General features: G+C 55.4%; 1 protein-coding gene across 1 annotated transcript in view; it reads left to right on the top strand.

The window, feature by feature from the left end:
• KCNK5 (potassium two pore domain channel subfamily K member 5) overlaps positions 1-26,669 on the top strand; it is a 37,567-nt gene that overhangs the window by 6,686 nt on the left and 4,212 nt on the right. Inside the window, exons 2-4 of the mRNA XM_082732114.1 lie at positions 23,984-24,095; positions 25,521-25,687; positions 26,002-26,170. Of these exons, the coding sequence (XP_082588240.1) occupies positions 23,984-24,095; positions 25,521-25,687; positions 26,002-26,170 (448 nt within the window). The remainder of the gene's footprint in view (positions 1-23,983; positions 24,096-25,520; positions 25,688-26,001; positions 26,171-26,669) is intronic.

Below are 26,669 nucleotides of genomic sequence, written 5' to 3'. Positions count from 1 at the left end.
CATTATGGAAAACAGTGCTGAGGTTCCTCAGGAAATTAGAAGTGGAACCGTATGATCCAGAGTCCCTCTTCTGGGTGTGCATCAGTGAGATTTTTAAGTTGCTGAACAAATAAGGTGGGGGGGGGGTGTATAGATCTTTCTTGCCCACAGCTCTCAGGGAGGAGGAAAACTGCCTGATGATCCTGGGCAGCAGCCACAGGGCTAGAGGGTGAGGGTCAGATGATGAAGTCCTCTGGGTTTAGCCAAGAAATTTGAACTGACCAAATTTTTGTAATTTTCAAGTAAGGGAGTGAACAGCATTTCAGAAAGTTCCCTCTTCCTTCACTGGCTTTGCAACTTTAAAGAAGTGGAGTATTTGACTCGAAATTAACAGCATTTCTGTGGGCTGATCCTTTCACCCCATGGGTGTTCTGATAAGGATGCTTCTTCCCTTCCTTGTTCTGATGTGATGGAGTATGGGTTTTTCCACCAAAGCCCACAGAACCCTCAGCAACCCCCCCCAAACCCAACTTTCAGTTAGGGCACCTTCTCCTCTTACCATGAGCCCCTTGGACAATCAGGTCTGGGTCCCTGCCACAGCGCCCCCCCCCCCCCCCCCCCACCATTTGACCAAATTATGCCTTAGTTTCCCTTTAAGCAAAAGTGCGTTTGGTGTAGTCCAGCTCTGTACAGCTGCCTGGGGCCTCTGGGTTTTTGGTGAGGGGTTCATCTGGTCCCTAAGTTTCAGAGATCTGGGCAAAAGAAAGGGTGGGCTCACAGAAGGGCCTCCCTGCTAGCCAGCATTTTAGTGTGTGCTGAAGCCTCAGAAACCAGGCAGGGGCCTTAGCCCTCGGGAGTTCAGCCTCACTAGGGAGAGAAACGGTCACAGTGGTGGAATGAAGGGAAATGCGGTCCTGGTGCTGAGTGATGGGTTGCAGATGGTAGAGGCCAGAGAGATGGACGAGGGTCACAGGGCCTCAGAGGATTTGGTTCCTGTTTCCTGAGGCCTGTAGGACCCCTTGGCTGGCAGGGGATCTGGGTCTGACCCACACATAACCCCTGCCCTCAGGGAGCCCCCAGTTCAGAGGAAGAAAAGTAAAAGGACCTATCACCGTGTTGATATTGGTAAGTGTACCTGGAGGTTCTGAGTGTCAGTCATTGAGAGATGAACCTTCACTCTCAGATTTAAAGAAGCAGGATATAAGGCACGCTGGAAAGATAGTGGTGTAGCCAGCAGCGCCTGGGAGCGTGCTGCCGAATTCTTACTGCATGCCAGCCTTGGGCTGGTTCTCTGACTGTCTCCTTAAGAGTCCAGTGGGGGAAATGTTACTGTTACGCCCATTTTCTAGGGAAATGGAGGCCAGGGGATTTGGCTGGGTCTACATGGCTAACTAGAGGCTGAGATTCATCCTGCCCTGGTGACTTCAGAGCCAGGAGTGGAGAAACAGCCCAGAGGTTGGAGTACAGGGGTTGGGGTAGGAATGGTGTGAGCCGAGCGCTTGTTTAGCCATAGGCTGTGGGAACTCTTCGGTGCCTCAACTCATGAATCCATGCACAGCCCTCTGCTGGAAGGGCTCTTACCAGCACTGCATCTTGGTAAAAGCCACAGAATGGACCACACAGGTTCAACCTAGAGGCTATACGTCTAGGAATTAAGAATGAGGATTTGAACCTGGAGTCCACAAAAAAACAAGGAGCAGAGGCTTGGAGGCAGGAAAGGGTCAGGTTTGCATGGTGTCTTCAATGCCTTAGCTATCAGGATGTTTACCAAGCTGTGTGACCTTGAGCAGGTCAGTCTCCTCATCTGCGAAATGGGACGGTAGTACAGTATCTCCCTCATGTCCACAGAGTCCATGGAAACGTACTAGGCAGAGTGCCTGGCGCATGCAGCTGGTGACTTGCTGCCTGTTAGCTCCCAATCCTGTGCCCCATCTCTCGGGGTGGGGGGGCTGTTTCTGATGGCTGTTTCAGGCCCCACCGCGGACTGAGCTCTGGATCTGGAGATGGAGATACAGATGGTAAAACCCACCAGATTCCTCCTAGTGGAGTCCCCCACCATTTCCTATTTCTTTCAAGTTCACCCACAGCCCTCCCCTCAAAAGAATTAATGGTCCACATCTAAACATATAGCAGGTTGGCCCCCTCTTCCTGTCCAGCAGGGCCCGGGCTCGTCCCAGGTCCCCATCAAACTTTTCCTATTCTAGAGGATTCCAGGTGCAGATGGCCTCACATGGTGGGTAATCACAAAGGATCCCGGGTCAGAATTATACCCTCGTAGGGGGCAGTCACCCCCACCCACTTCCCCTTTCAGAGGGCCCTTGGTAGACAGGTCCCTTTGATTGCCTTTGAAATGTGCATTCTATTTTTCTATTTTTCCTCTTTTCCATCTAAATATTTGGGTTTCCTGTCGAAATATTTAGGCAGGATTGTGTACTGTGGCTGTTGTCACCTCCCATGGCCCAGTGTAATCTGGCTGCAGCTGCTTAGCTAGGCTCTTCCTGGGAGGGAGAAGCTTTCTCTCCCCTCCCCCCAGGGGGCCCCAGGAGAAAAGTCTAGCAGGGTGCTTGATGGCCAGGCCAGTACCATGTTCAAAGTCCCTCCCTTTGTTTGTGCTTGCTGCTAGGGCTGACAGACTCGGACCTGAACCGCTGTGTAGGAAATAGTGGATTCTACCCTGATTCCAGTTCTGCCTGTGGTGCTGGTTTGTGCCGAGCTCTGGACTCCATTTCCCTCAAGTAAATTCATCCATGCACTCAAGAACGCTCATAGTGCCTATTAAATTAGGCCCAGCTAGACCGTAGGAGCCCTGCCTGGGCAGGGACATGTCTCCCCACCCTCGGCCCAGGTCTACAGACACGTGCACAAAGCCTGTGGATTTAATTGCCCACTGCTGTGCTCACAATGTCTGTTGGGCTCCAGGTGCCCAGTGGTGTGCCTGGCTCCGAGGGGGATGCTGAGAGCCTTGTGGGCCTTCCATTTCCATGTCCAGTCAGGAGGGGCTGGGCCTCTGGAAGATCAAGGCTCTTGTCTAGGTGCATTGAGCCAGGCCCAGACTGTGGCCCGTGGCCTCATAGGCTGGGAATTGTGGAAAGGAGGAGGGGAGGGGAATGCCATTATCAAATGTGCTCCTGCTTTCCCCTTCAAGCCTCACGAGCCGGGGCCACGGTTCCTAGTGATGAAGGACAGGCTTTTCAAGTCCCAGCACCTTTGCAAGCTGTGCAACCCTGAGCACACTATTCCATTGGAAAGTGGGAACAGTGTTACCCATCTTGGTGGGTGGAGATCACAGGAGATCGTAGGAGAAAATGTGGGTGGAGGTCACTTGCTGTGGCCCTGCTGTCAGCTCCAAGTTAGCCTTTAAATTCATTTTATTACTGTCTCTTCCCTCTTCGAGGAACTTGTAACAGCTCTCCCTCTCTGGGTCTTTATCTCTGGGAACTCCCTTCCCTGCTTCCTCTCCCCATCCCATATTTCATAAACTTCTGCTAAACTTGTTTCTCCTGGGATTAACAAGGCCAATCTGTTTAGCCCCTGCTCCCTCCACCAATCCCCCCCCCCCCCCCCCCCCGCCGCCTCCACTTGGGGCCAGCCGGCCAGGCTCACCGTGGTTGCTGCTTTCAAGGAACTTGAGGCAGAGCAAATAGCCATCTAGTGCTTTCTTCAGCAGATATTTACTAAGCACATACTATGTGCCCAAACCTGTTTGAAACCTGCTGCAAAGAGAATGAGCCACATCTCTGCCTTTTGGGGAATGCCTTCAGACCAAGGACTGCAGAAACCCAAGAAGGCAAGTGGACCTGCTGGGGGAGGCAAGCAACACCCCTGCCCCTCCCTTGTGGAGACAGGTCGAGGCCTTCAGAGCCTGCTGAGGAACAGGAGCAAAGGCCGGGCGGGCTATTCTTCGGGGAGAGGGGCATGTCCTGACCTGATCACTCTGGCCCGGCTGGAGCCTACCTTGGGCTTTTTCTCCCCCAGGGCTCCAGTCATGGGGAGCCTTGCACAGTGGACTGAGGGTGTTGGCCCCAGGGAACAGAGCAGGAGTGTTGCACATTGTTGCCTGAAGTACCTGGAGGACCCCAAGAAGCTCGCAGATACACAGGCTTCCTGCCCTTCCCAGATTCCCACCTTGGGCCTTGCCATGGGTCTGTGCAGACCCGTTCATCCAAGGTGCCTTCCTGTGACCTCTCTGGGCCTGACAGGTATGGCAGTGAAACACCATCCCATTTGCTAGGTAGGAAAACTGAGGCCTGGTGAGGAGCTGGGTGGGGACAGACGGTAGAACTAAGTTCTACCGGTAAACCAGCTCTGCTTGCCCAGGTCCGGAGTATTTTTCTACCAAGCCTTCTGTCACCCTGTCTCAAATCCCCTTTTAAATGGCCTTTAAACCAAAACCATGGTGGTGTTTTGGGGTGCCGAGCACTGATTCTCTGTACACTAACCAGGTCTGCCTGATTTCCTACCCTGCCCAGCACACGCCTTCCTGGCACCTCAAGTGGCAGCTTCCCCACCCTAACTAGTGAGTTTTAGTGGGACTGAGAGGCAGGAGTCGAGATGGAAGCAACTGTAAGCTCTGTAAGGAGGATGGTTTTTTTAGGGCTGTCCAGAACCTGGAGCAGAACGGATCGGAGGCCTCCCAGGGAGTCGCCCTGTCACAGGACCCCGCACCCCAAGTGTTGACACCCAAGGAGCTGCTGTTAGCTGGTTTCTCCAGAGCCCAGAGCACCCCGCTTGGAGGCTGGCAGAGGAGGCTGATGGGGGAGGAGGGTCAAGCTCTGGGCACCTCTCCTGGCAGTGAATCATGAATTGGGATGCTGAAGGAAGCTTAGTGGTTACCTAACCGGCCTCCCGGGATAGCCCTGGAGCCAAGGCCCAGTCCTTAGGAGGTTATGTAACTTTCCCCAGGTTACTGTGCTCACCAGGGGCAGGGAAGGAGAGTAAAGCAGTAATTAGAGCTAAGTGGGGCAATTAGGGAAGTCATCTTGGAAGCAAGGTCCCCGAGAGTTAGGTTGAAAGGTGACCACCACACCTCCTAATAGCTGTCCTGGCCATTGTCATGGTTGTCAGCTGTCAGGGGTCTTCATAGACTCAGATCGTGACCCCCAACTGAGAAAACCCTCGGTGGCTTCTCGGTCAGACCAAGCTAACATTCTTGCTGTGGCCTCTGTCATTTGGACTCTACTATCGGCGTGGTCTTGGCCTCTTTCTGGACCCGTCCCTTTGATCCCAGTTGACCTTCATATAGACAGAAGGCCATCTCATGAGGGAGGAGAGGTGTTTTAAGACGTTGTAGAAGCATCACAAGTTTTCAGTTCTTACCAAGAACTCGAGGTCTGTATCCACTAGTAACGTAAGTCACTGCAGGGAAGGGTGGCTGCGGGGGCAGGACCACAGTCACGGTGTAACCGTAACCAGAAGTAACGGTGGCTGGCACTTGGTGATGGAAAGGGAGCCACAGGCTGGGCGAGGGCCATCACCACACACATCAACCCCCCTCCCACAGCAATGACAAGATAAGTGCTGTGGGGAACCTCATTTTGCAGATAAGGCATCTGAAGCAGAGAGATTAAAGACATAACCAAGGTCACACAGCTAGTTAATGGCCGGAACCCAGGCCTTTGTGTCCAGAACCAGAGCTCTGCAGAGGCGCCCCGTCATTTAGACTGTGGAGTCCTAAATTGGCACCAGTCCTACCCATCTTGCTAGGCTACCAGCCACTCCTTGGGGCTGCACTTTCTCCTTGGGACCCATTGGCTCCTAGCACCCCAAAAGCATTCCAGGCCTGCTTGCTGGCCTTTGCTGAGCACTGTGTTCTACAGCCTTGTGGGTTCTGACACCACTGTTTCCCCGACCACATTGACCATACATAGGTATATTTGCCATTTTCAGCGTGAAAAGGTTTAAAGCAGGAAATCTTGGGGTCCTGTAAGTAGAGGCCAGAGTTCAGGGTCAGGACTATCAACTCCTTTCCTGCTCTCAGCCCCTTTCCTCCAGCATCCTTACAGAGCCAACAGGCACTGACCCTTCACTTAGAATTTGTGGGTCAGGGGACCCAGCAACCGAGCCTTCAGAAAAGCATCAGGGAGCTGGAGGGGGAATGTAACTGCTTGTCAGTGGTGGGGTTTCCATCTGAGTCCCCATACTACCTGCTCCCTCCTCAGCAGCTAAACCTGTACTTGTAACCTCTGCCCACATTTGGCTTCCCCAGGGCAAAGCCCCAGCAGGACTCCAGTCCCCACCTTGGGAGGGAATAGTTTTAGTCTTGCCATTCTCCTGGAGTAGAAGTGCCACCTGCCTGTGTGGCTGATGATAGGGATCAGTGATCCTGCCGTAGGCTGAGGACCCCAGGGTACGGCCTCGAATGTTGATTTGGGCATGGGTGTCCGTGGTGACTAGTGCAAGTTCCTTGATCCTCCCACATCCCGGGTGCAGGATGGCACCTGTTCAGACCCTCCAGAGGAGAAAGAACAGCAGCCCCAGGCCTGGCCCGTCTCTGCTGTTCAAATAAAGCTCCTGCCTCCCGGATCGTGGAATGCATGCTGACACTGTTAGCTTTGGAAGGATGCCCTTCCCTTCTCAGCATCCCGGCCCCCTGGAGCAGCGGGTGGAAGGGCCGCCTCTCACTGAGGGATAAGTGCTGAGTGGGCTAAGTGGGACAGGCTGATGCAGTAGTGTCTCGTCAGCACCCCTCTGGGGAGCAGGAAAAGGGAGGGTGTCCTGATTATCAGCTTTTCAACACCCTTTCTCTCCCATCCCCCAGACGCTAGCCGCAGCCCAGAGATCTACTTAGGAGCGGCCCCGTGCGCTGGGGACTCATAGGTCCTGGGGCTTGCTCAGCTGACTTACTGCGCAACTAGACCAGATCACTGCCCCTCTCTGAACCCAGGACCTGGTCACTAAGGCCAGTTAGATAACCTCCCGAGCACCTGCTGTATGTCCAGTGCTGGTTTAAGGGTTGTGGAAATCATGGGAAGACTTGGACATCATCCCTGCTTTTTGAGGTTGGGGTGGGACCTTAGATCAAGGATTATTAATTAGTAATGGGGCATGTGGCAGGGGTTTCAGGGGCCCCAAGGGAGAAAAGTCACTGTAGGCTGTGGCTGCCAGGGCAGGCTCCTCATCCTTCTCGGGGCATCACCTCTGCACCCTGGGGCATCAGAGCATGTTGCCTTGGGGGATTCTGCCTTGTCTGTACTCTTCCCCTGCTCTGCAAGGTCCTAACCCTGTGCCCCATTGCATCACAAACGTAGTACCCCGTGAGGGATAATTAGTAAAAAAACCACTGTGAACTGGGAGGCTTGTGTCCTTTAGCTTGTCTTCTCCAGCCTCCAAAGCCCAGAGGCAGGACCCTTGCGGCCCTCCTTCTAGGCCCACCTCCAGTCTGGATACTTGTCCCTCACCCTCCCAGCGGGGGTCTTGCCTGCCCAGATGCTGCACCCCCCCACTAGGTGCCATGGGCCCACCCACAGCCCTGCCGTCCTCCTGTGCACATGTCCTCTTGGGACAGCTCAGCTGGTTGCCCAGCAAAGTGTTACCTCCCTGGGCATGGAGCCACGTCTCGACCTGGGGCAGGCTCCACAGTGCTGGGGCAGAGCGACGTCAGAGTTGTAGGGGACACTGTCGGGTCCTGCTCTAGAAGGTTCCTCTCTGCACCCAGCCAGCTGAGGCCTCCAAGTTCACAGATCTCCATTTCGGCATGCCCTGTCTTGTTGGAATCTTCCAGGGCTGAGAGCGGTGTATGGTCAGACCCTCTGGCTCCCGGGCCTGCTCATTGTTGGGTCACCGCACACAGGTCTTAGAAAACTCTCCCCTTCCCTGACGCTGGTCTTGTGTGTGTGCACACCCAGCCCTCCACACCTCTCCCCTGCAGCTCTGCACACACAGTGCGGTCCTTCCTTCTGGCCAGGCTGGGGCTGTGGGGCCTTCCGATGGGACCCCCTCAGATAGACTGGCGCAGGGGACTCCCAGGTCCTGAGGGCGGGGGTGGTCTCCCAGTCCTTCCGCTGGTGTTCCCAAAGTGGGCCTGAGCTGGAAGTTAGACTTAAAGTTTGGCAAAAACCAAACTGGGGGTGAGGGCGGCCAGGGCGCCCAAGTGCACGTGTGGTTCTGTTCCCACTGAGTCACAGAAACTCGGTGCAGAAACAGAAGGCAGTCGGTGCTGAGTGGGAGGCAGGATGATTGCTGCTTTTTCTTTCTCTGACTCCCCAGTTTTCTGAAATGCTGTTGAATTGCTTTAAAACAAAGAAACTGAATTTATATCATTAGCCACTTCTAGGCTCGCTATTTTTAAACGTGTGAGGAACACCAAGCACAAAGCCAAACCGGGTCTTAAACAGAACACACTCTGAAACCCGGTGTCAGTCCTGGGATTGCTAACAGCGTCCTGTCATTATTTTTAAATTTAGCTGCCAGAGTGGTAGCTTCCCAAGCAGCAGTGCTGTTGAACACTTGGAGGGGAAGGGTCTCAGAGACCGGGGATGCCCGCTGGGCCTTCAGTCTGCAAACCAAGCTGCTGGAGACTAGACGCCTGTGAGTTGGCAGCCTCCAAGTGGGGCTCCCTGAGAGGTGCCTGGCAGAGCCTGGGGAGCCCCAACGGCTGAGCCCAGTGCTGGGGTTCACATCCCCTGCAAGGGACTATCTTCCGGAGGCCCACAGCCCCCATGTTCCATTGCATCCAGCTCCGGCAAGCCCCACAGGGCCACAAGGAGACCTTGCCCTGCCTTTCCGATGAACAAAAGCACAAGCCGGCAAGATTTGGGTCAGCGTGCACGGAATTCAGAGTCTGGAGCATGCCGTAGATGACAGCCCGAGGTCTGGGGTGAACCTGAGGGTCCAGGGGAAGGCACGCCTTGCCTAGGAGAGGATTTGGGTAGGATGTCTCGTGTTTGATTCGGTATCAGTAATCACCCACATGTAGCTAATTAATTTTTTTTTAACGTGCCATCACTAAATATCATGGCTCTTTAATTTTAAATTAAAATTTAGTTCCTCAGTCACCCTGGCCACATTTCAAAGGCTTGGTAGCCACATGGGACTACTCAGATGTAGAACATTCCATCAGCACAGAGAGTTCTCTTGGACAGCACTGGTGTGTTGATAGGAATCTGTGGAGGTTTCTAATGGCACAGTGGCTTCTCTCGGTGTCTAGTCAAATTCCATTCCTGCTCTGGGGTGGGAGAGGGGACAGCCAGCCTGGCCTGGCCGCCTCAGAGAAGTGCTGGGCGTGACGTGCCGGGAACCCACCGGACGTGGTTTCCCTGTGCCACCCACCGGGAACCTGCAAGCCCTTCTGAGGTGAGCACCACCACCCTCCACCCCAGAAAGTGATTCAGAGAGCCCTGAACTGCCTTGCCCTCTGAGCTGCATCAGACTCAGATGAGTGGGTATTTGGTGGGAGGGTCATTCCTGGTGTCATCGGTCAGGCTCGGTTCAGTGGAGGTGGGACCAGACTGTGGGAAGTCAGTCGTTTTGTTTTGTTGTGTTTTAAGATTTTATTTATTGATTTAAGAGAGACAGAGAACGCACAAGCAGGCGGAGGGGACAGAGGGAGAAGCAGTCTTCCCACTGAGCGGAGAGCCGGATGCGGGACTTGATCCCGGGTCCCTGGGATCACAAACTGAGCAGAAGGCAGACACTTAACTGACTAAGCCACCCAGGCACCCCAAGTTCGTCGTTTTTCATGGGTCTCCAGCTGTTGCTTCAGGGTCTCAATTCCTTCTGATCACCCACTCCACCCCCTTCCCGCGGCCTGCCCATCTCCAGTGAAGCATCAACTTTCTTCTCTGGTTCTTGGGAGGGAAGCCTGTACTTAAGGTTCAGGTTCACCGCTTGGGTGAGTCTGTTGGCACATCTTCCCCTTGGGATGAGAACCGTGAACGTGTTTTCCATCACAAATCTGGAAAGAGTGGAAGAAGGGGTGACTGATGGAACTGGTATGGGCTTTGCAGCTTCTTTCTGGGGTCCCGCTCCAGGAAAAGTGCAAGACCCAAGGGTGGGGACAGAGGGGGAGGGACAGGCGGTTCTCAGAGTTGGGGGAGGCCACTCGCTGGGAGATGGCTCTGCTCTAGTCATTTGCGTCTTGCGAGCCTCCGTTTCCCTGTCTGTGTTTGAGCTCCTTGTCCAGCTTTGTGCTCATTTGCTGGGACTTGTGACAAGGTCATGGCTCGAACCCCGGGGCTTGTCCTGGCCTCGATGTTTGTCCACTGCTTTGTCGTGGTATCTTCCACCATCGAGAAACTTCTGTCTGCCGGATTGTCTCTGGCGCGAGGACGGCGAGTCCTGCTAGGCAGGGCCTGTGTCTTGCACTTGGCTTGTTTGGCGCACAGCATCAGGGCATGTGGCCGGTGCTCAGCAAATACTCAACCAGTAGATCCGACTTGGAACTGCACAGTGCAAGGTCGTTCGTGCTTCTGGCCCCATCTTTCCTTGGGTTAGATGAAGTTGGGTGGGTTCTGCATGGGGCTTGGGGCTGGGACCTGGCCAGATGCGACCTTCATAGCAGTCAGACATAGCTGCCCTCATGCCCCTCCAAAGAGGGGATACCCCAGGGTCCCTTGCGGGGATTGAGGGTGAAGGGAACCCCTTCCCATCCTGCCATCTTGACTCGCCTCTCAAGTCAGGAGCATCTGTAGCTTTGCCTATGTAACCTCCTCGTGTCCACGTCCACTGAGCCTTTGGATCCAGAACCCTGAGAGTTGGCAGGCAGTAGTATTCCCATTTTACAAGGAAAGAAATGGAGGTCGTGACCTCTAGGGCAGGGGATCTAGCTGGCCCCCTGCAGGCCTGAGCACTCACTGTTACTGCACTGCACTAAGAAGACTGAGGGCTGCCAGAGCCTGGGGGGTGGGGTGAGGCGGAGGGGTTAAGCAGACTTGAGAAGGGCCTTTTACTTAACATCACAGCCCTCGTGAAGGAGAGACCGAGTGAGCAGCGGTCCTGATCCGTTTCGCCTCGTGGGGCTCGCAGTGGGGCGGCCCCACAGGCACGATTCTGCGGCTGTGCCATTGGAGAGTTTCCTGTCACCCGGCCTTTCACTGGTCCTGGGCCCCAGGTCTGGGCATGGGAGGTTTTCCAGCCCCTACACCAGCCCTCACCTCACCCAGCCTCTGTGTGCTGGGAGCGCCCGGCTGTACTTTTCCGTACCTTCAGCACAAAACGGCTCTCTGTTTCTTCTCCTGGTCACGTCCATGCCCCAGTCGGCTGGGGATGGGAGGTGGGCTGGGGTGGGGGGCGCGTCCATCCCAGGCAGGGAAGGCTGAGGCCACTGTGCCTGGTCTGGCCCTGTGCCTTCACAACCCGCGTGGGTAGGATGGGCCCGGGGGCAAGTGGGGTGGGGGGTGCTGGTTGTCTATATCTGGTGTCCTTGCCTGTCCCACACCTTTGGGGATCCTGTTCGTATCTCCTCTCTGTGATTTCCAAACAGGGGGCCTTGGCAGCCAGGGTGTGTGAAATCTGTGGCTGTCTGGGAAGTGGGCAGTCGGTCTTTTAGGACATTGCTCCCCATGTGTCTGGCCCAGGGATCCTCATGGTAGCTGGGCTTGGCGGTCTTGCCCCTTGTCTCTGATCGGGACTCCATCTTCTCATGGGGTTTGATCTGGCCTCTGGGGGCCATGGAGGCAGAAGCTGCCGTCCACCCCTCCACCTCCCTGCAGTGGGGAGGTGTACCCTCCACCCCAAAATGCCTGTGCCACTTCGCCGGTAGTTTCTGGTACAATTTATTCCAGGGAGGATGGAAGCCAGCTGTTGTTCGTCTCCAGCTGGAGACTGAACCAGAGGAAATGGGCTTGGAGTGCAGCCGGAGGGATTTAGGTTAGAGTCCGACAATAAGGAAGGATTTTGTGACAGGTGGTTGGCCCTCAGGAAGATCCCACGGGGGGCTTTGTGGAGAGCGGTGGGCTGGGATTGTGCTGGGAGGTGGTAGGGCCAGGATCAGGGGCTGGGGGGTTGGTGGGTGCTGGGTAGGAAGCAGGCAGGGGGGTTCCTACATAGTAGAGAAGCTCAAGGTGCCCGCCGCTCATGCAGAATTCCTGCCACCCACCCTCTAAGACCCCCTGGGCGTTTTTTTTTTTTTTTAAATTAGTGAAGGGGCTTACAGTTTAACCATCTAGTCATCTTAAATTACAATAAATGGGTAAGCTTAATAATTCCTTATCATCAGAACCCCAGGCTTCAAGGGTGGGTGGTTATTTATTACCCAGAGCTACCAGTCCTGGGTGAAGCTAGAGGGAAAGGAGGAAGGAGCAGGAGGAGGGGCTGCTCTCGAGGCCCCTGGGTGTGGAGGAGTGTGCCGGTGGGCTGGTGTGCTCTGCGAGACAAGGCAGGAGGGGGCCTTGTCAGCCACAGCCCTTCTTTCCAGGGTGCTGGAGAACCCAGGAGGCAGGAATGCGGCAGGTGTCATCAGAATGGGTTTTGTACCATGAAAGCAAGAGTCGGTTGGGGTGGGGGGTGCCAGAGGTAGGGAACCTTGTCCTCAGCATCCCAGCAGGGGAGCCCAGGGCAGCAGGCAGCTGTGTCCAGAGGAACAGGGCTGATAGCCACCAGGGCCCAAGAGAGCTTTGTGGAACAGAGCGTCCCGCCCCACTGCTGAGATGTGGGAAAATGGGATCATGTGTGGGAAGACCTGTGGCCCTCACCCTGAAATGCCTCCTGGGCTCCCACCCTTCCCCACCCATCTGCCTCCTTCCTCTAAAATCTTGATGGTTCCAAAGTCTGCAAAGTCGGCTGACTCACCAGGGCTAGGCCCTCTGGGGGCTTTACCCTTGAAGACAGGTGGGATGGGGTGATACAGGGGAAAGGCAGTGGGGTAGAGAAACACAGAGCCATCACCCCAGGCTGCCTGCACCTACCAGAACTGCCCACCTGCTCCTGTGGAGCCAGAACCCACCCTGAACACACCGGCACCCCTCCTTGTGCCCTGGAAGGGCTGGTTGTAAAAGATTTACATCTCAGAGACTCAGTTACTCATTAATATTGAGTGCTTACTAGTGCCAGGTACTGCTCTAGGGGTAAGGGATGAGTGAGGCCTGCCTTCCAAATCCACGGTCTTTTGGGGGGAGATGAAACAGTGGGTTAGATAACAGATATCTACTAGAATGTCTGTAGCCATAAGTACTGTGCCAAGCCCTGGTCTTCCAGGTGGTGGTAGCTGGGAAGGAGGGCATTGCTGTTGACAGCCCATCTCTCATGTCTATAGCTCCAGAGGCCCTGTCCAGCAGGTACACTTCCCCCGGAGTGGAGGTGGCCTCCTCATCCCCCGTGTTCTTTCACATGCACTTTTCTACCTAGTACCTGTTTTCAGGAGCAGCCCTTGAACGGCCACACTGAACCCGCACCCCAACCCCACGAAGTCTTGGTACCCCCACTTGACAAATATGAAACCTGAAGCTCAGAGAGGGGGAGGACATGCCCCCAGGTGATCTGGTGGTGAGTGGGAGAGCGTGGATTTCAATCCAGGCATGTCTGCATCAAAGCCCAGGCCTTTCCTGCTTTGTCCCTGTGCTGCTCGTGGAGTCCTGAACGTGATCTTGTGATTTTGAAGTGGATGGCTACCACAGTTTATGGTGTCCAGGCCAGCATGCAGACCTGAGCTCTGCAGGATGGGAAGCAAGCTGGCAGGGGTGGGGCGCGGGGTGGGGGCCGGCCAGGCTGATGGTGAACTAGATCTCCCTCAGGTCATCAGCCCTGGATGGGGAGATGGCAAGTCAGCAGTTCCTGTGACCTCCTTTGTGGCCTGCTCAAGGGCTGTTTTTAGAAGCCTCGAATGGATAGTGACTTCCCGTGTTTGCTCCTTCCACTCCGCTGCAAGGTCGGGGTAAATCCAAGAGGCATCCCGGGAGCTGGGACAGAGAGTGTCCGCATACGCTCATCCCAAATATCAAAAGTAGATCTGCGCAACCCTTTCATAGCTCTTTGCCACCTGTTAGCTGTGCTTACCTGTCTATCGTCCCCTTCCCAGCTCCACTTTGGGTGGCATTTCTCAGCCCAGTCCAGGGGTGGGTGGTGGGTGGTCTGGTTGATGGGTGGAAAGGGCCCTCAGCTGAGAGTCAGGGGATTCTTCTGGTTGATTCTTCCCAGTGCTTTGTCATCCCCTTGCTGTGTGACTTCTCCCACGTCACTAGCCCTCTCTGATTGATTTCCTCAGCTACAAAATGGGAATAGGACTATCCATTTTGCCTCCCTTTCCTCTAGGGTCTTGGTCTGAAACAGCATTAGGGCTAGAGGAATTCTAGGTGGGAGAGGTGCCCAATGATTGTGGGTTTGGGCAAGGAGGAGGGAGATGCCATCTCAGCGCCCTTCCTGGCTTCCTTGTTAGAGCCATCAAGTGGGGCTCAAAGAAAGGTCTGCTAGCTTGCTTGGGAAGGACAAGGCAGAAGCTGAGCACGGTGTAGGGGTCTCTCACTCCGTAGTCCCTACACCCCTGTGGGAGAGGAAGGGGACTGCTTTGCCCATCTGGCGTGCTGGAGGGAGACACTCCCAGGATTTGGATTCTGGGGAAAGGGAGGACCCAAGTCATGATGCCAGGCCCCGGGTCATGGCATCCCAGGTAGGGAGCCATTAGTGGTGCGGGGCCACAGTCACCCTAGGCGGGACAGTAGGTGTGAACTCGTGGGTAGAAAAGCTGAGGTGGCTAAAGGATGTCCCTCTTGTCATTAGGTGTCTCGGGACATCCCACCTGCCCTGAGTCCTTAGGAAGATGAAGCGGGAGGTGGATTTTGAGACTGTGGCTGTGGAGAATAATCTTTGTGTGGTTGGGTAGGTGGGTGGGAGGAAATGCTTTCCTACTCCCACAGCCAACTCGGAGGTGGCCATGCTGTGGGACCCGAGCCACACCAGAGAGGTCCCCTGTGCCTGATCACACAGGCATTTCCAGTCTTACGCATCTGCCGAGCCCTCCAGGTGCCTGAGAATGCTTGCTGACGTCCCATCCTGAGCTCAGCCCCACCAGCCCTTCACTGTTTGCTTTAGCCAAACCTGCTGCCCTCCCAGGTCAGCCCGTCCCTGGGCTCAGCTCTCACGGGAGGGGCTCCCAGCTGCTGGGGAGGGTTACCGTCCCAGGCAGAGAACAATGGGGGCAGGGTCACCTGCCTTGTTTTTATTGTCCCTCCTGAGTACAGACAGGGCTCCGGGGCCTGAGAAAGACGGAAATCCAGAGGTTTCTGCTGAAAACGTGCTCACCTCTGGCACGGGCTTGCCCCGGTGAGCGTGAGATCTAGGAGTGCCCGTGCACTCCGCAAAGGCTGCTGAGAGATGGTTCGGGAGGGTGTGTGAGGGGAAGGCCAGCAGTGGCCCGGAGGACAACCATGCTTCCAGGCCTGCTGCCCTGGGCCGGGCTGCACTCTGGCCTCCTAACTGAAAGGACGATTTGGGTCTAGTGCAGTGGCTTTGAAATTGGCCGTACGTATTAGAGTCACCTGGGACAGCTTGAAGTATCCTGGTTCCATGCCCCAGACCATGTCTGACTGGTTCCCTGAGGATAGGACACAGGCAGGAGGACTTGCCCAAACTCCTGCCTGATGATCTCTACATGTAGTCCAGGGGAAGCAGGAGTCGAGTGACGCCTAAAGTGTGCGTCGAGGATGGGGCCGTAGGCCACTTGCTCCCTTGCCTTATGAAGTCACGTGGGTGTCTGTAGGTGTGAACAGCGCTGCAGGGGACTTGTTTTGTACACACACCTCGTCCCCCAGAAGACACATGGGCTGTGGGAGGGCAGCCTGGACCAGCACCAGCACGTTACTTTAAGGACCAGAGAGGAGGGGACGCAGTGAGGCGTCTTCTCCATCCTGCAGTAGGGCCCAGGGACATGAGGAAGAAAGTGTGGTTGAGGAGTGGGCTACTCCTGGCGTGGGCGGCCTGACTTGCTGGGAGCTCAGGAGGAGCTGGAGCTGGTGGCCAGTAAACCTGAGTCTTGAGAATGAAAATGTACTTTCTTGAACATGCTGTGGACAGGGGAACTTGGGAAGGGCTGAACTGGGCTCCAAAGTCATGGTTGTGGACAGAAGAAGATATGACTGTAAACACAGGGGCACCCCAGCAACCTAAGCCAGCCTCCTCGTTTTACAGCGAAGAAAGCAGGCAGAGGTCCAAGGGTTCCTGGAGAATCTCAGCAAGTGACTGGCAGAGCAGAGCTGAGCCTGTCCTTCAGCCCTGTGTGGCCATCCTAGCATTCCTTTAACAGTTTGTCTTTCCTTCTTCTGAAAACATTATAATTACTCCTGATAGGCACTGGAGCAAAGCTGAAAGTTGCGGAAAAGCAAAAAAGAAGTTAACAAAATCCACACCGCAATAGCTGAAGTCTGGTCTCCACAGAGTCACGGTGTGGCCCTGCCTGCTGGGGTTCCAGCACCTGCCACAGACACCTGCTCCTTCCCGGGAGTGATGGGCCTGCAGCTGGCATGGGTATCAGGGTGACCACCTGGCCCTTGTCAGTGCCCTGCCCCTAAGGCACACCTGCCCTCCCTGCCACACCGCAGTCACCTGGGCTGAGGCTAGAGGTCGGTGAGAATGCTGGGGATGGGGCAGCTTGGAGCCCCGCAACACCCTCCCCAACATCGTCACCCTGCCTGAGGCAGTGAGGGGCAGCCCCTAGAATGCCCAGTAGAGCTTGTCTGCAGCCCAGATCAGCCGCGCACACCTGCCGGGGGGGCCCTGTCACTGTAGTCCTTTAAGCTCCCTGGTGGTTCCACCAGGCAGCCTGGATGGAGAACCACTACCTTGAGACCTGTGTGATGGCTCAGGTCCCTGAGCCTCAGTTTCCACATCTGATAACAAGTCCAGTAGCCCCTCCCGCATCCCCTGTGAGGGAAAGCTAGAGAAAACTGAGCAGTGCAAAGGGAGGGAGGATGGAGATCATGGAGGGTTTGACCAACGGTCTTCAACTCTCTCATTGGTCTTAGGAGTATGAGGGTTAACAGGTGCTCACCTTCTGGCCTAGATACTTCTGATCTGCCAGTAGACCCAGAAAGGACTGTCTGATGGGGGACTGGCCTGGCGGCTGGACAGACGAGCCCCCAACATGCTCGGGGAAACTGGCCAGGGTGCCTGGGAGGAGCCCCCAGGTGGCAGAGACCAGGAGAGATGGGCCTTCCAAGGGATGAAACAGGACATCTTGGGGCATGCCTCTGATTCCTCCAGGGAGAGCTTTAACACACCTGTGCCCCCAGCCCCTCCAACTCCAGCCAACCCGCTGACCCCATCTTGAGTTGTTTTGGTCCCCATGGATGTCAGAGAAGGCACCCTGTGCCCTGAAGGAGCAGACTGATGAGACTGAGGAAGGGCAGCTTTCAGTCTTCGAACAGAAAGGGGTGGGAAAAGGTGGCAGGTGTGAGGAAACTTGGGGACAGTGTCCTGTTCTCAGCAAGGCCTGCCCTCCAGGTGCAGGGAAGTTAACCCCACGCTCTTTGATGTAGCTTTGGGGACACGTGGTCCTTCTGCCCGGGTCTCAAGTCCGTGCAGGGTCAGGTTTCTTGACAGACACATGGAGCAAGTCCTGGCCCTGACTGTGGATCCATTTATTCAGTGCAGACGATGACGGCCTGCCTGGATGTCCTGCATACTTTTCGTATGCTCAGGGTAGGTGCTATTCTTGGCAGACAGAGAAACTGAGGCTGATAGGTTACGTTATTTACCCAGAGACTTGGTATGAGCCATTGGGAGCCCCTCTAGACTCACTGCCAGGTCAGTGCCCTGGAGAGGGCCCAAGAGCCGTCCGCCTCCCTAGATGCAGGGCTTAGGCGTATCAGCATTCCCCGAGGAAGGTGCCGGACTTCTTACTAAAGTGTTGCTACCTGGGGTGACTTAGATTCCTTTTTCTGCTCTCTGCTCACCCACTGCCTTCAGGACAGTTTGCACAGGGGACTGCTTCCCCTCCCTGCAGAAAAGTCCTTCAAGTCTCCCCAGGGACTCTCCCAGCCCCACTGCTACTCCTTCTGTCATCTTGGCCATGGCTGGGGGGGCTTTCATCTTCCTCCTTCAGCCCACCCCCTTCCCCAGCCCTCTGCCCCCTCTCAAAGTTTAGCAACTGATCCCCTCCCCTCCCCTCAATTCCCCTTTGATGCAGGTGGTTTCCGTGACTCCCGCCCTCAACCCCACCGGCCCCCACCCTTGCTGGGGTCTGCTTCTGTTTCCCGCTCTCCTGCTCTACCTCGGCACTAGTGAATTTAGTTAAAACCCAACTGCAGAACGGTGCTGGGAAAGCACTGAAGGAAGGACACAGGAGGATACATCAGTCTAGACCAGAGAATGTACAGTAATCATTTCAGTTAATTTCCTCACCCACGCTTAAGTACTTGTTGAGCACCTACTATGTGCCAGGCAGTGTTGTAGATGCTGGGAATACAGCCCCAGAAAAGCAAGCAGATTGAAAAGCCCTGTCCTCGTTTCGCTTATGTTCTTGGAGAGCCTGTGTTTCTACAGACGGTTCTCAAGCCTTGCTTGGAAAGCTGTGTTCTCCAGAGGCCTGGCTCCACTCCTTGGAGCTAAGAAGCACCCATCCCAGCATCCATCCTCCCCGTTGTCTATAGGTTGGGGTGGGGGGGGGGGTTGGGAGTGGAAGGAAGCTCCCCAGCTTCCTCCCCAGCTCCGCCACTGACTCACCGTATGACCTTGGGCACACTCCTTCATTAGCCTCCGTGCCTAGCTGTCCTCATCGGGCTAACAGCCCCCACGTTTTAGGGTTATAAAGATTCAGCGAACTAAGTGATTTGAGGTGCTTGGTTGGTATCTGTCACTTCCGTGCTCAAAATCAGCTGCTATTCAGATATCAACTCTGCTCATCTGTGATTCAAGGACTGATCAGCAGTTGCCCTTCCCCCCTCAAAAGGGGGAGCTGGGAGGACCAGGCCAGAAGAATGATAAAAGAAAGTCCTGTTCTCTCTTGCCAAGCCCCTTGTCAGTATGTGGCCAGCGGCCTTGTTTTACCTTCCAAGCCAGAGGCACCAAGTGATTTAGATGGAACAAACGCAGGGTGAAATGCAGCCAGGGGCAGGTAAGCCCCCCCCCCCCCAGCCTGTGGGTCCAGGGGGGCCAGCATGCAGGAGGCTGCTTACGGCTGCATCCGCATAGCAGGAAAGTGCTCTGTGGTCCAGACCTCATGTTTGCCTGGGAGCTGGAGGCCAGGGGGGCATAGCCCCCTGCGTGCCCCCTAGCTGCCTTCGCCAGCCCACCTGTCCCTGGACTGCAGTGCCCCACCCCTGGCCGCCCAGGATAGATGAGGGGAGAGGCCCCACCAGCCCAGGGCTGAAGGTGGGCCTCGTGTCCCAAGCCCCGGGACGATCCACTCTCCAGGAAGGGGAGGCCTGGTAGCTGCCTCTGCCCGGGAAACCCCCGATCCCCTGGGCATGCAGAGATGTCCGGGAACCCCATATTCCGCGGACAGAGGGTGGGGTCAGGGCAGCTGGTTGCCTGAAGCCAAGGCAAGGGCATGCGGCCTCCCTGGAGGCCTGGCTGGAAATGCTGAGCTCGGGTCAGAGTGGATGGACTGGTTTTAGGGCACTGTTTTTTCAGCTGGTGCGAAGGGGTGGAAGTATGCACTGGCCTCCTTCCTGCAGCCTTTGTGGGCAGGGGTGGGGGGTGCGCAGGATAACCTTGTCTAGTCAGGGCTCTCCAGGCTTCGCTTGGAGCACTCTGACCTTAGGCTACTTACTTAACCTCTCCAAGCCTTAAATTTTCATTTGCAAAATGGAAAAAATGACAGTATCTTCCCAGCAGGATTCTGTCCTCATTAAATGAGCTAAAGGCAGTAAAGTGTTAGCACAACACTTGGTGCACAGAAAGCCCTCAATAAATCATAGCTACTTGGTCAGGAGGGCAGCTCAGGCAGGAACTCTGTTCCTTCCCCAAATAAGAGCTGAGCCCAGGCTGTGTGCAGTATCCCCTTCTCCCATCACTCTGCCCGGTTCTGTGGAAAATGAAAATATTGTCTTGTGTGAATCTGGGAGCCAAGTTAAAGAACCTCGTGAGTGAACAGGGGCCACCTCCTCCTGCGAGAGCTATTTCCCTAACCCTGGGGACAGGACGCCGTTCTAACGGGGTGTCGGCCTGGCTCCCCCATGCCACTCTCTGTAACCTGCGAATGACCTCAGTCCTGGGCCAGGCCCTTGGTTCTGGGAGGCCTCCCCTTTGTATCCTCTGTGACCGTGAGCCTAACCATTGAGTTGTCCCTCCCAGAGCTGCAGCTACACACAGTGGGAACAGGGACAGGCCCCCAAGTCCACATTGGGACTTCCACCCCCATCCCCCAGGCCTCCCTTTCCTCCCCTGACACAGGCAGGATAGGTGATGTGTGTATCTACGCCCAGCAAGGGGTGTCCGCCATTCAGCAGCACAGAAATCCTACTTCACACCCAGCGCTGGGATGGAGCCAAGCTGATTCCTAGGCCAGCTGCTTGGTGCCCATGGGCAGAGAGGAGGCAACAGCAGGGCGGTGCTGGTGTGCCCAGGGGGCAGTTAGAGCCGTGAAGGGAGGTGGAGGGAGCCCCATTGGCTGACAGCCAGCCAGCCCAGAAACTAGCCCAGTTCTGCCACTTAACCTCTCTCAGCCTGTTTTGTGACCTGACCAGTGGGACTGTTCTAAGGGCTGGTGGTGCTTCTAGCCCTGCAGACACGGGGGACCCATCCGGGTGCTCCTCTCTAGATGACTGTGGAGAGATAATGGGGGTCGTGGGGAGAGTGCCTGGGACTGTGGCCCCCTGAGGACCCAGGGCCGGAGGCTGAGGTGGCAGGCTGTGCCTGGAAGGGCATATAGCATTGGTGGGAGAAAAGGCAGGAAACCCAGCCTGTCTGCCTCAGAGCTCCCAACCGTAGCGCCATCTTGGGTTACCCTGTTTTGCCCCTCTTCTGTTCAGTGTCTCCTGAGCACTTACTGATTCCCAAGTCATGGACGGCCTTTGGGCAGCGTGGGGTGGGCTGTCCCTGTGTGTCGTGGGGCTTCAAGCCCCATCACCTGGCGTAGACAGGGGGGAGGACAGGGATTTCGCCTCCTGACAGTGCCTCCCCGGACCTGCGGCAACGTCTCCCACACCCACTGCTCCCCACTCAGCACCTGCTGACTCTCCCGGAAGGCGCTGTTCCCCAGCTGGGCTCCCCGGGGTTCCTGTCACCCCTTTAGCGGCCCTGTGTTGCCCTGGTTGGCCTTGCTGTAAACTCGTTCTGTTCCCCGGCAGTGATGTGCTGCTGGGAGCCCTGGGTTCTCAGGTAGCTCCTTATCCAGAATGCCACCCTCGTTCCCTCTCGGTTAGCAGACTGTGGGAGGTCCGACACCCAGGGTGGGGCAGAGCTCCTCGAGTGTAGCCCAGCCCTGAAGACGTGAGGTGTTGACACTGCCGGCGATTTTATTGACTTTCCTCATGTTTGCTAGTTTGTGGTCTCCTGAAACCCAAGGCCTTCTCCCCTCCATCCTGGTCTGGTCTTTTCAGAACTCAAAGTAGATGACATGAAAATAGTCAAAGATAATCCTGTCTCATTAGTGTGGGGGAGGGGATTTTGAGGTCACACTGCCCTTGCACGGCAATGATGAGATGAACATGGCCCTCTCCCCATCCCCGCCTTGCCTACCGCTTTGCCTCCTCTGCCAGTGGGACGGGGCAGCCCTCTACGTACGTCTTGGCTGTGTCGTTGACTAAAATACGGAAGAGGCCAGGCCTTTCGCGTGATGGCGGAGACCTCCGGTCAAATTGATAACGATCAATACTTCTTGGTTGTTTATCTGCCTGTAAAGGGGCCCAAATTAATCCCAGCTCCGCCCTGCATTACTCTGTCTTGTCCACATGAAATCGCTGCCAGCCCATCTGTTGCTGAAATCGAGATTTACCGCATTCCACCCAACTTCAAGGGCTCACAGCCCCTGTGGAGCGGGAGATGCACTTAGCTGAGCGTGACTGGTTCTTGACAGACCTGTGCTCGCTCCTAGTGCCCGCCAGTTCCTCCTCCGAATGTGCCAAACATTCTCATGTCCCCATTTAGACATCGGTGAGGACTCTGGTTTGAGTTTCTGGAATCCACCCCTCTCGTCTGTGTGAGAAGACAGACAGCGCTCGTGTTCCTGAGACTCCACGGGGATGACCAGCCTTGGTGCCCCAAATGCATTGCCCTCGGCTCAGTGGGGTGGCTTCCCCTTCAATGTCCCTTCATCCATCGGGCTGAGCTTCCCGGCTTTGCCTTCGACCCTCTCTGCACAACAGTCCGCTGAGAGGACAAAGGGCCAGAGGGAGCCGCCGCCTGTTTAACGCTAAGACACAGGACCCCACTCCTCGTTCTCCTGCTTCAGACGTGGGTTTAATCTTTTAGAAAACCTTTCCGATGGACCAGGAGGCCCCTTGGGATCTAGATGTGCTGGTGCTCTCTCATGGAAGTGGCCTGGCCAGCTAGACGGCCAGCTCTCTGAGGGGAGAGCAGCCCTCCGCCCCTCCCAACCTGCAGATGGATGTTCTGGAAAGGCAGTGAGGAGGCAGGGCAGTGGGTAGTGTGGTTTGATGGCCTGTCAGAGGAGCATGTCATCATGGAAAATTCTTTATGGAAGCTGCAGAGCCGTTAACACGGGGCCTGCTGTCGCAGCTGCAAACTTCTGGTTCCTTCAGAACCAGCCTAGCCCCTCCCTTGTTTCCCACCAGACTTCAGTCAGGCCACGGAGGGTTAGAACTGTGGGCTCTCCGTCTCCCTCTGGCTTCCATCCCTTGCCCTTCTGTCTTCCCTCAGACCCAGGCTTGAGTTGTACAGAAAATTCGGCTGAGTTTCCTGGTCTCTGGATTGGGGTCCTCCTCCTCGGGTTGCCCTGGAACTTCTGGCTTAAACCCTGGACCCTGCTTGTTGTGAGCTTTCTGCTGGGGTCCATACTCCACCATCTGCAGGTTGGGGTGAAGGATGTGGAGGGTAGAGCCAGTTCTCAACAGGTTGAAGCAGGTTTGGCAACTATTAAAGTTCCTGGAATAGGGGCGCCTGGGTGGCTCAGTGGGTTTAGCCGCTGCCTTCGGCTCAGGTCATGATCTCAGGGTCCTGGGATCGAGCCCCACGTCGGGGTCTCTGCTCAGCGGGGAGCCTGCTTCCCCCCCCCTCTCTGCCTGCCTCTCTGCCTACTTGTGATCTCTCTCTGTCAAATAAATAAATAAAATCTTTAAAAAAAAAAAAAAAAAAAAAAAAAAAAGTTCCTGGAATAGATCAGTCTTCTTCTAGGGCTACCAGTGTACTCCCCAGGTGGCCTGTGTCACCTGCTGCCCACAGTTGCTGGGAGCCCCGTGGGGACTGATCATTTGATTTTGAGTCCCCCTGAAATGTACACACCATCTCTGGTGATCTGTCCTGGCCTAGACCTTGAAGTTGCCAGGCCCAGGGCAGAGAGATGGACCCAGAGAAGAGAGGGAAGGGGGACCTTTTAGGGGAGGAGGATAGAGTCCCAAGCATGGGGAGAAGGAAGCCAGCAGATGCGATGTGTACTCTTTCAGACAACAGATCCAGGAGGTGTGCTGAGCTGGGACGAGGAGTGGATGCGGGTCCCTCCCAGGTCTGTCCCGCAGTAGGAAACTCCTCTGTGGAGGACTGGGTAGGGCATAGGCGTCCTGTGTTTCTGAATCACATATGCCTGCCTTAAAGCAGAATAGTATTAACACAGTGTGGGCTCTGGCCCAGTACCAGCAACATCACCTGGAAACTTTTTAGACATGTAGATTCTCTGGCCCCTTTCCAGACCTGCTGAATCAAACTCTGGAGGTGGGGCCCCACAGTCTCTACTTAACAAGCTCACCAGGTGATGCTGGTACATGCTAGTAAGTTCCAGAAGTACTGGGTCAGTGAGGGAACGGACTTGAGAGACAGTGCCTGAGTTTGCATTCTTACCCGCTGTGTGGCCCTGGACAAATCGCTTAACCTCTCTGATCCTCTGTAAAATGTTTCATCACCTATAAATTGGAGACAGTAACTGCCACCTTGTTATTGTGATGATTCAGTAAGAATGTTCATATGGAGTTGTACCCGCTGCTGTCACTGGGAAGAAATCATCACTTTGTGTCTCTCCTTCTAGGTAGTATCTGATGCTGCAGGACAGGGTGTGGCCATTACGGGGAATCAGACCTTCAACAACTGGAACTGGCCCAACGCAATGATTTTTGCAGCCACGGTCATCACTACCATTGGTAAGTCTTTTGGGACCTTCCGGATACCCACGCCCATGCCCCCCATCCACGGAACTTTTTTATAAGAGTCCAGCTCTGGCCCCGTGCCCTTCAGTTGCATTGCGCTCTTTGAGCATTTTTCCTGGGGATTTAATAAGTCCTTGGTGACTAGCCATGCTTGGGAGATTTCTCTAGGAGTCCTCACCTGGGCTCTTGGAGCAGAAACAACAAAGCCTGATAGCCCGAGCCATGCAGGAGGTTGAACAGGTTGTGCTCTGCACCAAACCAGCCCATGCTTGCTCACCAGGTTGGGTGTATCTTCTGATATCTATGGCTGCATGACCAACCACCCCAGAACTCAGTGGCTTAAAATACAACTTACTGTTTTTTACTATTTTGCTACTTTTGCTATTCTGAGGGTTGACTGGGTTCAGCCGGTTGGTTCTTGCTAGAGGTCAGTAATGGCGGTGGCAGTCTTGTGTCTGAGGCTGGAGTCAGCCAAAAGCACTACTGGCTAGACATCTAGGACCGCTTCTGCCATCACACGTTGGATAGTGGACCGTGGCTGTCAGCTGAGAGCACGGCTAGAGGTGAAAACGCCGTGACTCGGGTAGTTCGCAGCGCGGCAACTAGATTCCAAGGGGGAGAATCCCCGAAGTGAGCACTTGCAGCCAGCCAGGGGAGAAGCAACAGGGCTTCTCAGGCTTAGCCTATCTGGTAGTACTTGTGCTGCATCCGCTGGCTAAGCAGGCCCCCGAAGCCCCAGCTTCCAAGGTTAGGGATTAGACACCAGCCGGATGTGAGCAGCAGCATGCACAGGAGGGGAAGGGATTAAGAATGGTCGTCTTTAGGGGCGCCTGGGTGGCTCAGTGGGTTAAAGCCTCTGCCTTCGGCTCAGGTCATGATCCCAGAGTTCTGGGATCAAGCTCTGCATTGGGCTCTCTGCTCAGCAGGGAACCTGCTTCCTCCTCTCTCTCTGCCTGCTTCTCTGCCTAATTGTGATCTTTGTCTGTCAAATAAATAAATAAAATCTTAAAAAAAAAAAAAAAGAAAGAAAGAACGGCCGTCTTTAGAGACCACCTCCCGTGGTGCCTGTGGGGTGTCTCCCCAGAGAAGGCTGTTTGTAATTTGCACTGTGGTGCTGTATGGACTAGTGGAGGGCTTGCTAATGATGAAGGCTTTGTCCAGCAGGGAGCTCCCAGTCTGATGGAAGAGACATGACCCATGCCACCCTACTTGCTTTATAAACAATCATGACCATTGTGTAATAAAGTAAAATTTCATTTCTGGAGGACTGATATTAGATCAGTATCAAGTGATCTTAGAGGACAGGGCTGTGTGGATGTGGGTGTAGGTTTGGCCATGTAGCAGAGCCCAGGGCCATGCTGAGTCTGGCTCTGTCACCCCTGCTGCAGCTCTCCATGCCTCACTCTTTTTCTTCCTCAGGCTATGGCAATGTGGCCCCCAAGACCCCTGCTGGGCGCCTCTTCTGTGTCTTCTATGGTCTCTTTGGAGTGCCACTCTGCCTGACGTGGATCAGTGCCCTGGGAAAGTTCTTCGGGGGACGTGCCAAGAGGTTGGGCCAGTTCCTCACCAAGAGAGGCGTGAGCCTGGTATGTCCCCAAACCTTGGATGCTGTGCAGCACTGGGGAGACCCTGGCAGGGGATGGGAGGAGGGGAAAGATCTAAGAATGGACAGAGGTGCTAGAGCAGGAGACGAGAGGGCAGTTTCAGGGACCCCCGGCCCCTGGTTGAGGCTGGGAACAGTGCTCCTCGCCCTTTCCTGGGCGCCAAGCCTTCTCCCAGGCGTGGCACCAGTTGGCCTCCCGCCTGGCTGCTTCACCGGCCTTCTGAAAGCCCTTGCTGATTTTCCTGTCTCTGCCATGGGTCTGACTCAGTCTCCCTGCCATCCCCCCCACCCCATCAGCGACAGGCGCAGATCACGTGCACAGCCATCTTCATTGTATGGGGCGTCCTGGTCCACCTGGTGATCCCGCCCTTCGTGTTCATGGTGACAGAGGAGTGGGACTACATTGAGGGCCTCTACTACTCCTTCATTACCATCTCCACCATCGGCTTCGGTGACTTTGTGGCTGGTGAGTCCTGCCCTTCCCCCCAGACCTCTGCTTCTCCATGTGCAATTCAGGGGACCATTTTTGGGGCCCCAGCAGGTGCTCAGCGTCCTGGGCAGCAACCCCTCCCCCAAAAGGGGTCCTCTTCTGTTTCCCTTTCTTGGGCCGTAGCTTTTCCTGCTTCCTCTCCCTCTGTTTCCCCTGCTCTCAGGCCTAGGTTCACTTGGGGCAGGAGGTAGGTTCTTCCCCCTCTGCAGAGTTGGAGCCTGTTACCCACAAAGCCCTGCAGCCAAGCCGCGGGGTCCCCTTCCTGTCCGAGAGCTGCCTGCCTTGTTTCCCATCACAGGAGCAGAGGGAGCTGTTATAGAGGCTTGGCCGAGAGGCCCGAAACTTTGCTCTTGCCACAGGCAGTTTAGAAACAAGAGAGGCCTTCTCCTAAGCTGCCCCACCCTCTGGGGCCAGGACAGTCCCTCCCACTCCTCCCCTGCTTAATCCAGGCAGGTGATAAAATTCTTTGGCCACA

The sequence above is a fragment of the Mustela nivalis genome (assembly GCF_964662115.1).
Source record: "Mustela nivalis genome assembly, chromosome: 5".
NCBI classification, from domain to species: Eukaryota; Metazoa; Chordata; class Mammalia; order Carnivora; family Mustelidae; genus Mustela; species Mustela nivalis.
The sequence above is the reverse complement of the archived record's forward strand: the minus strand, read 5'-3'. Positions and strand labels throughout refer to the sequence as shown.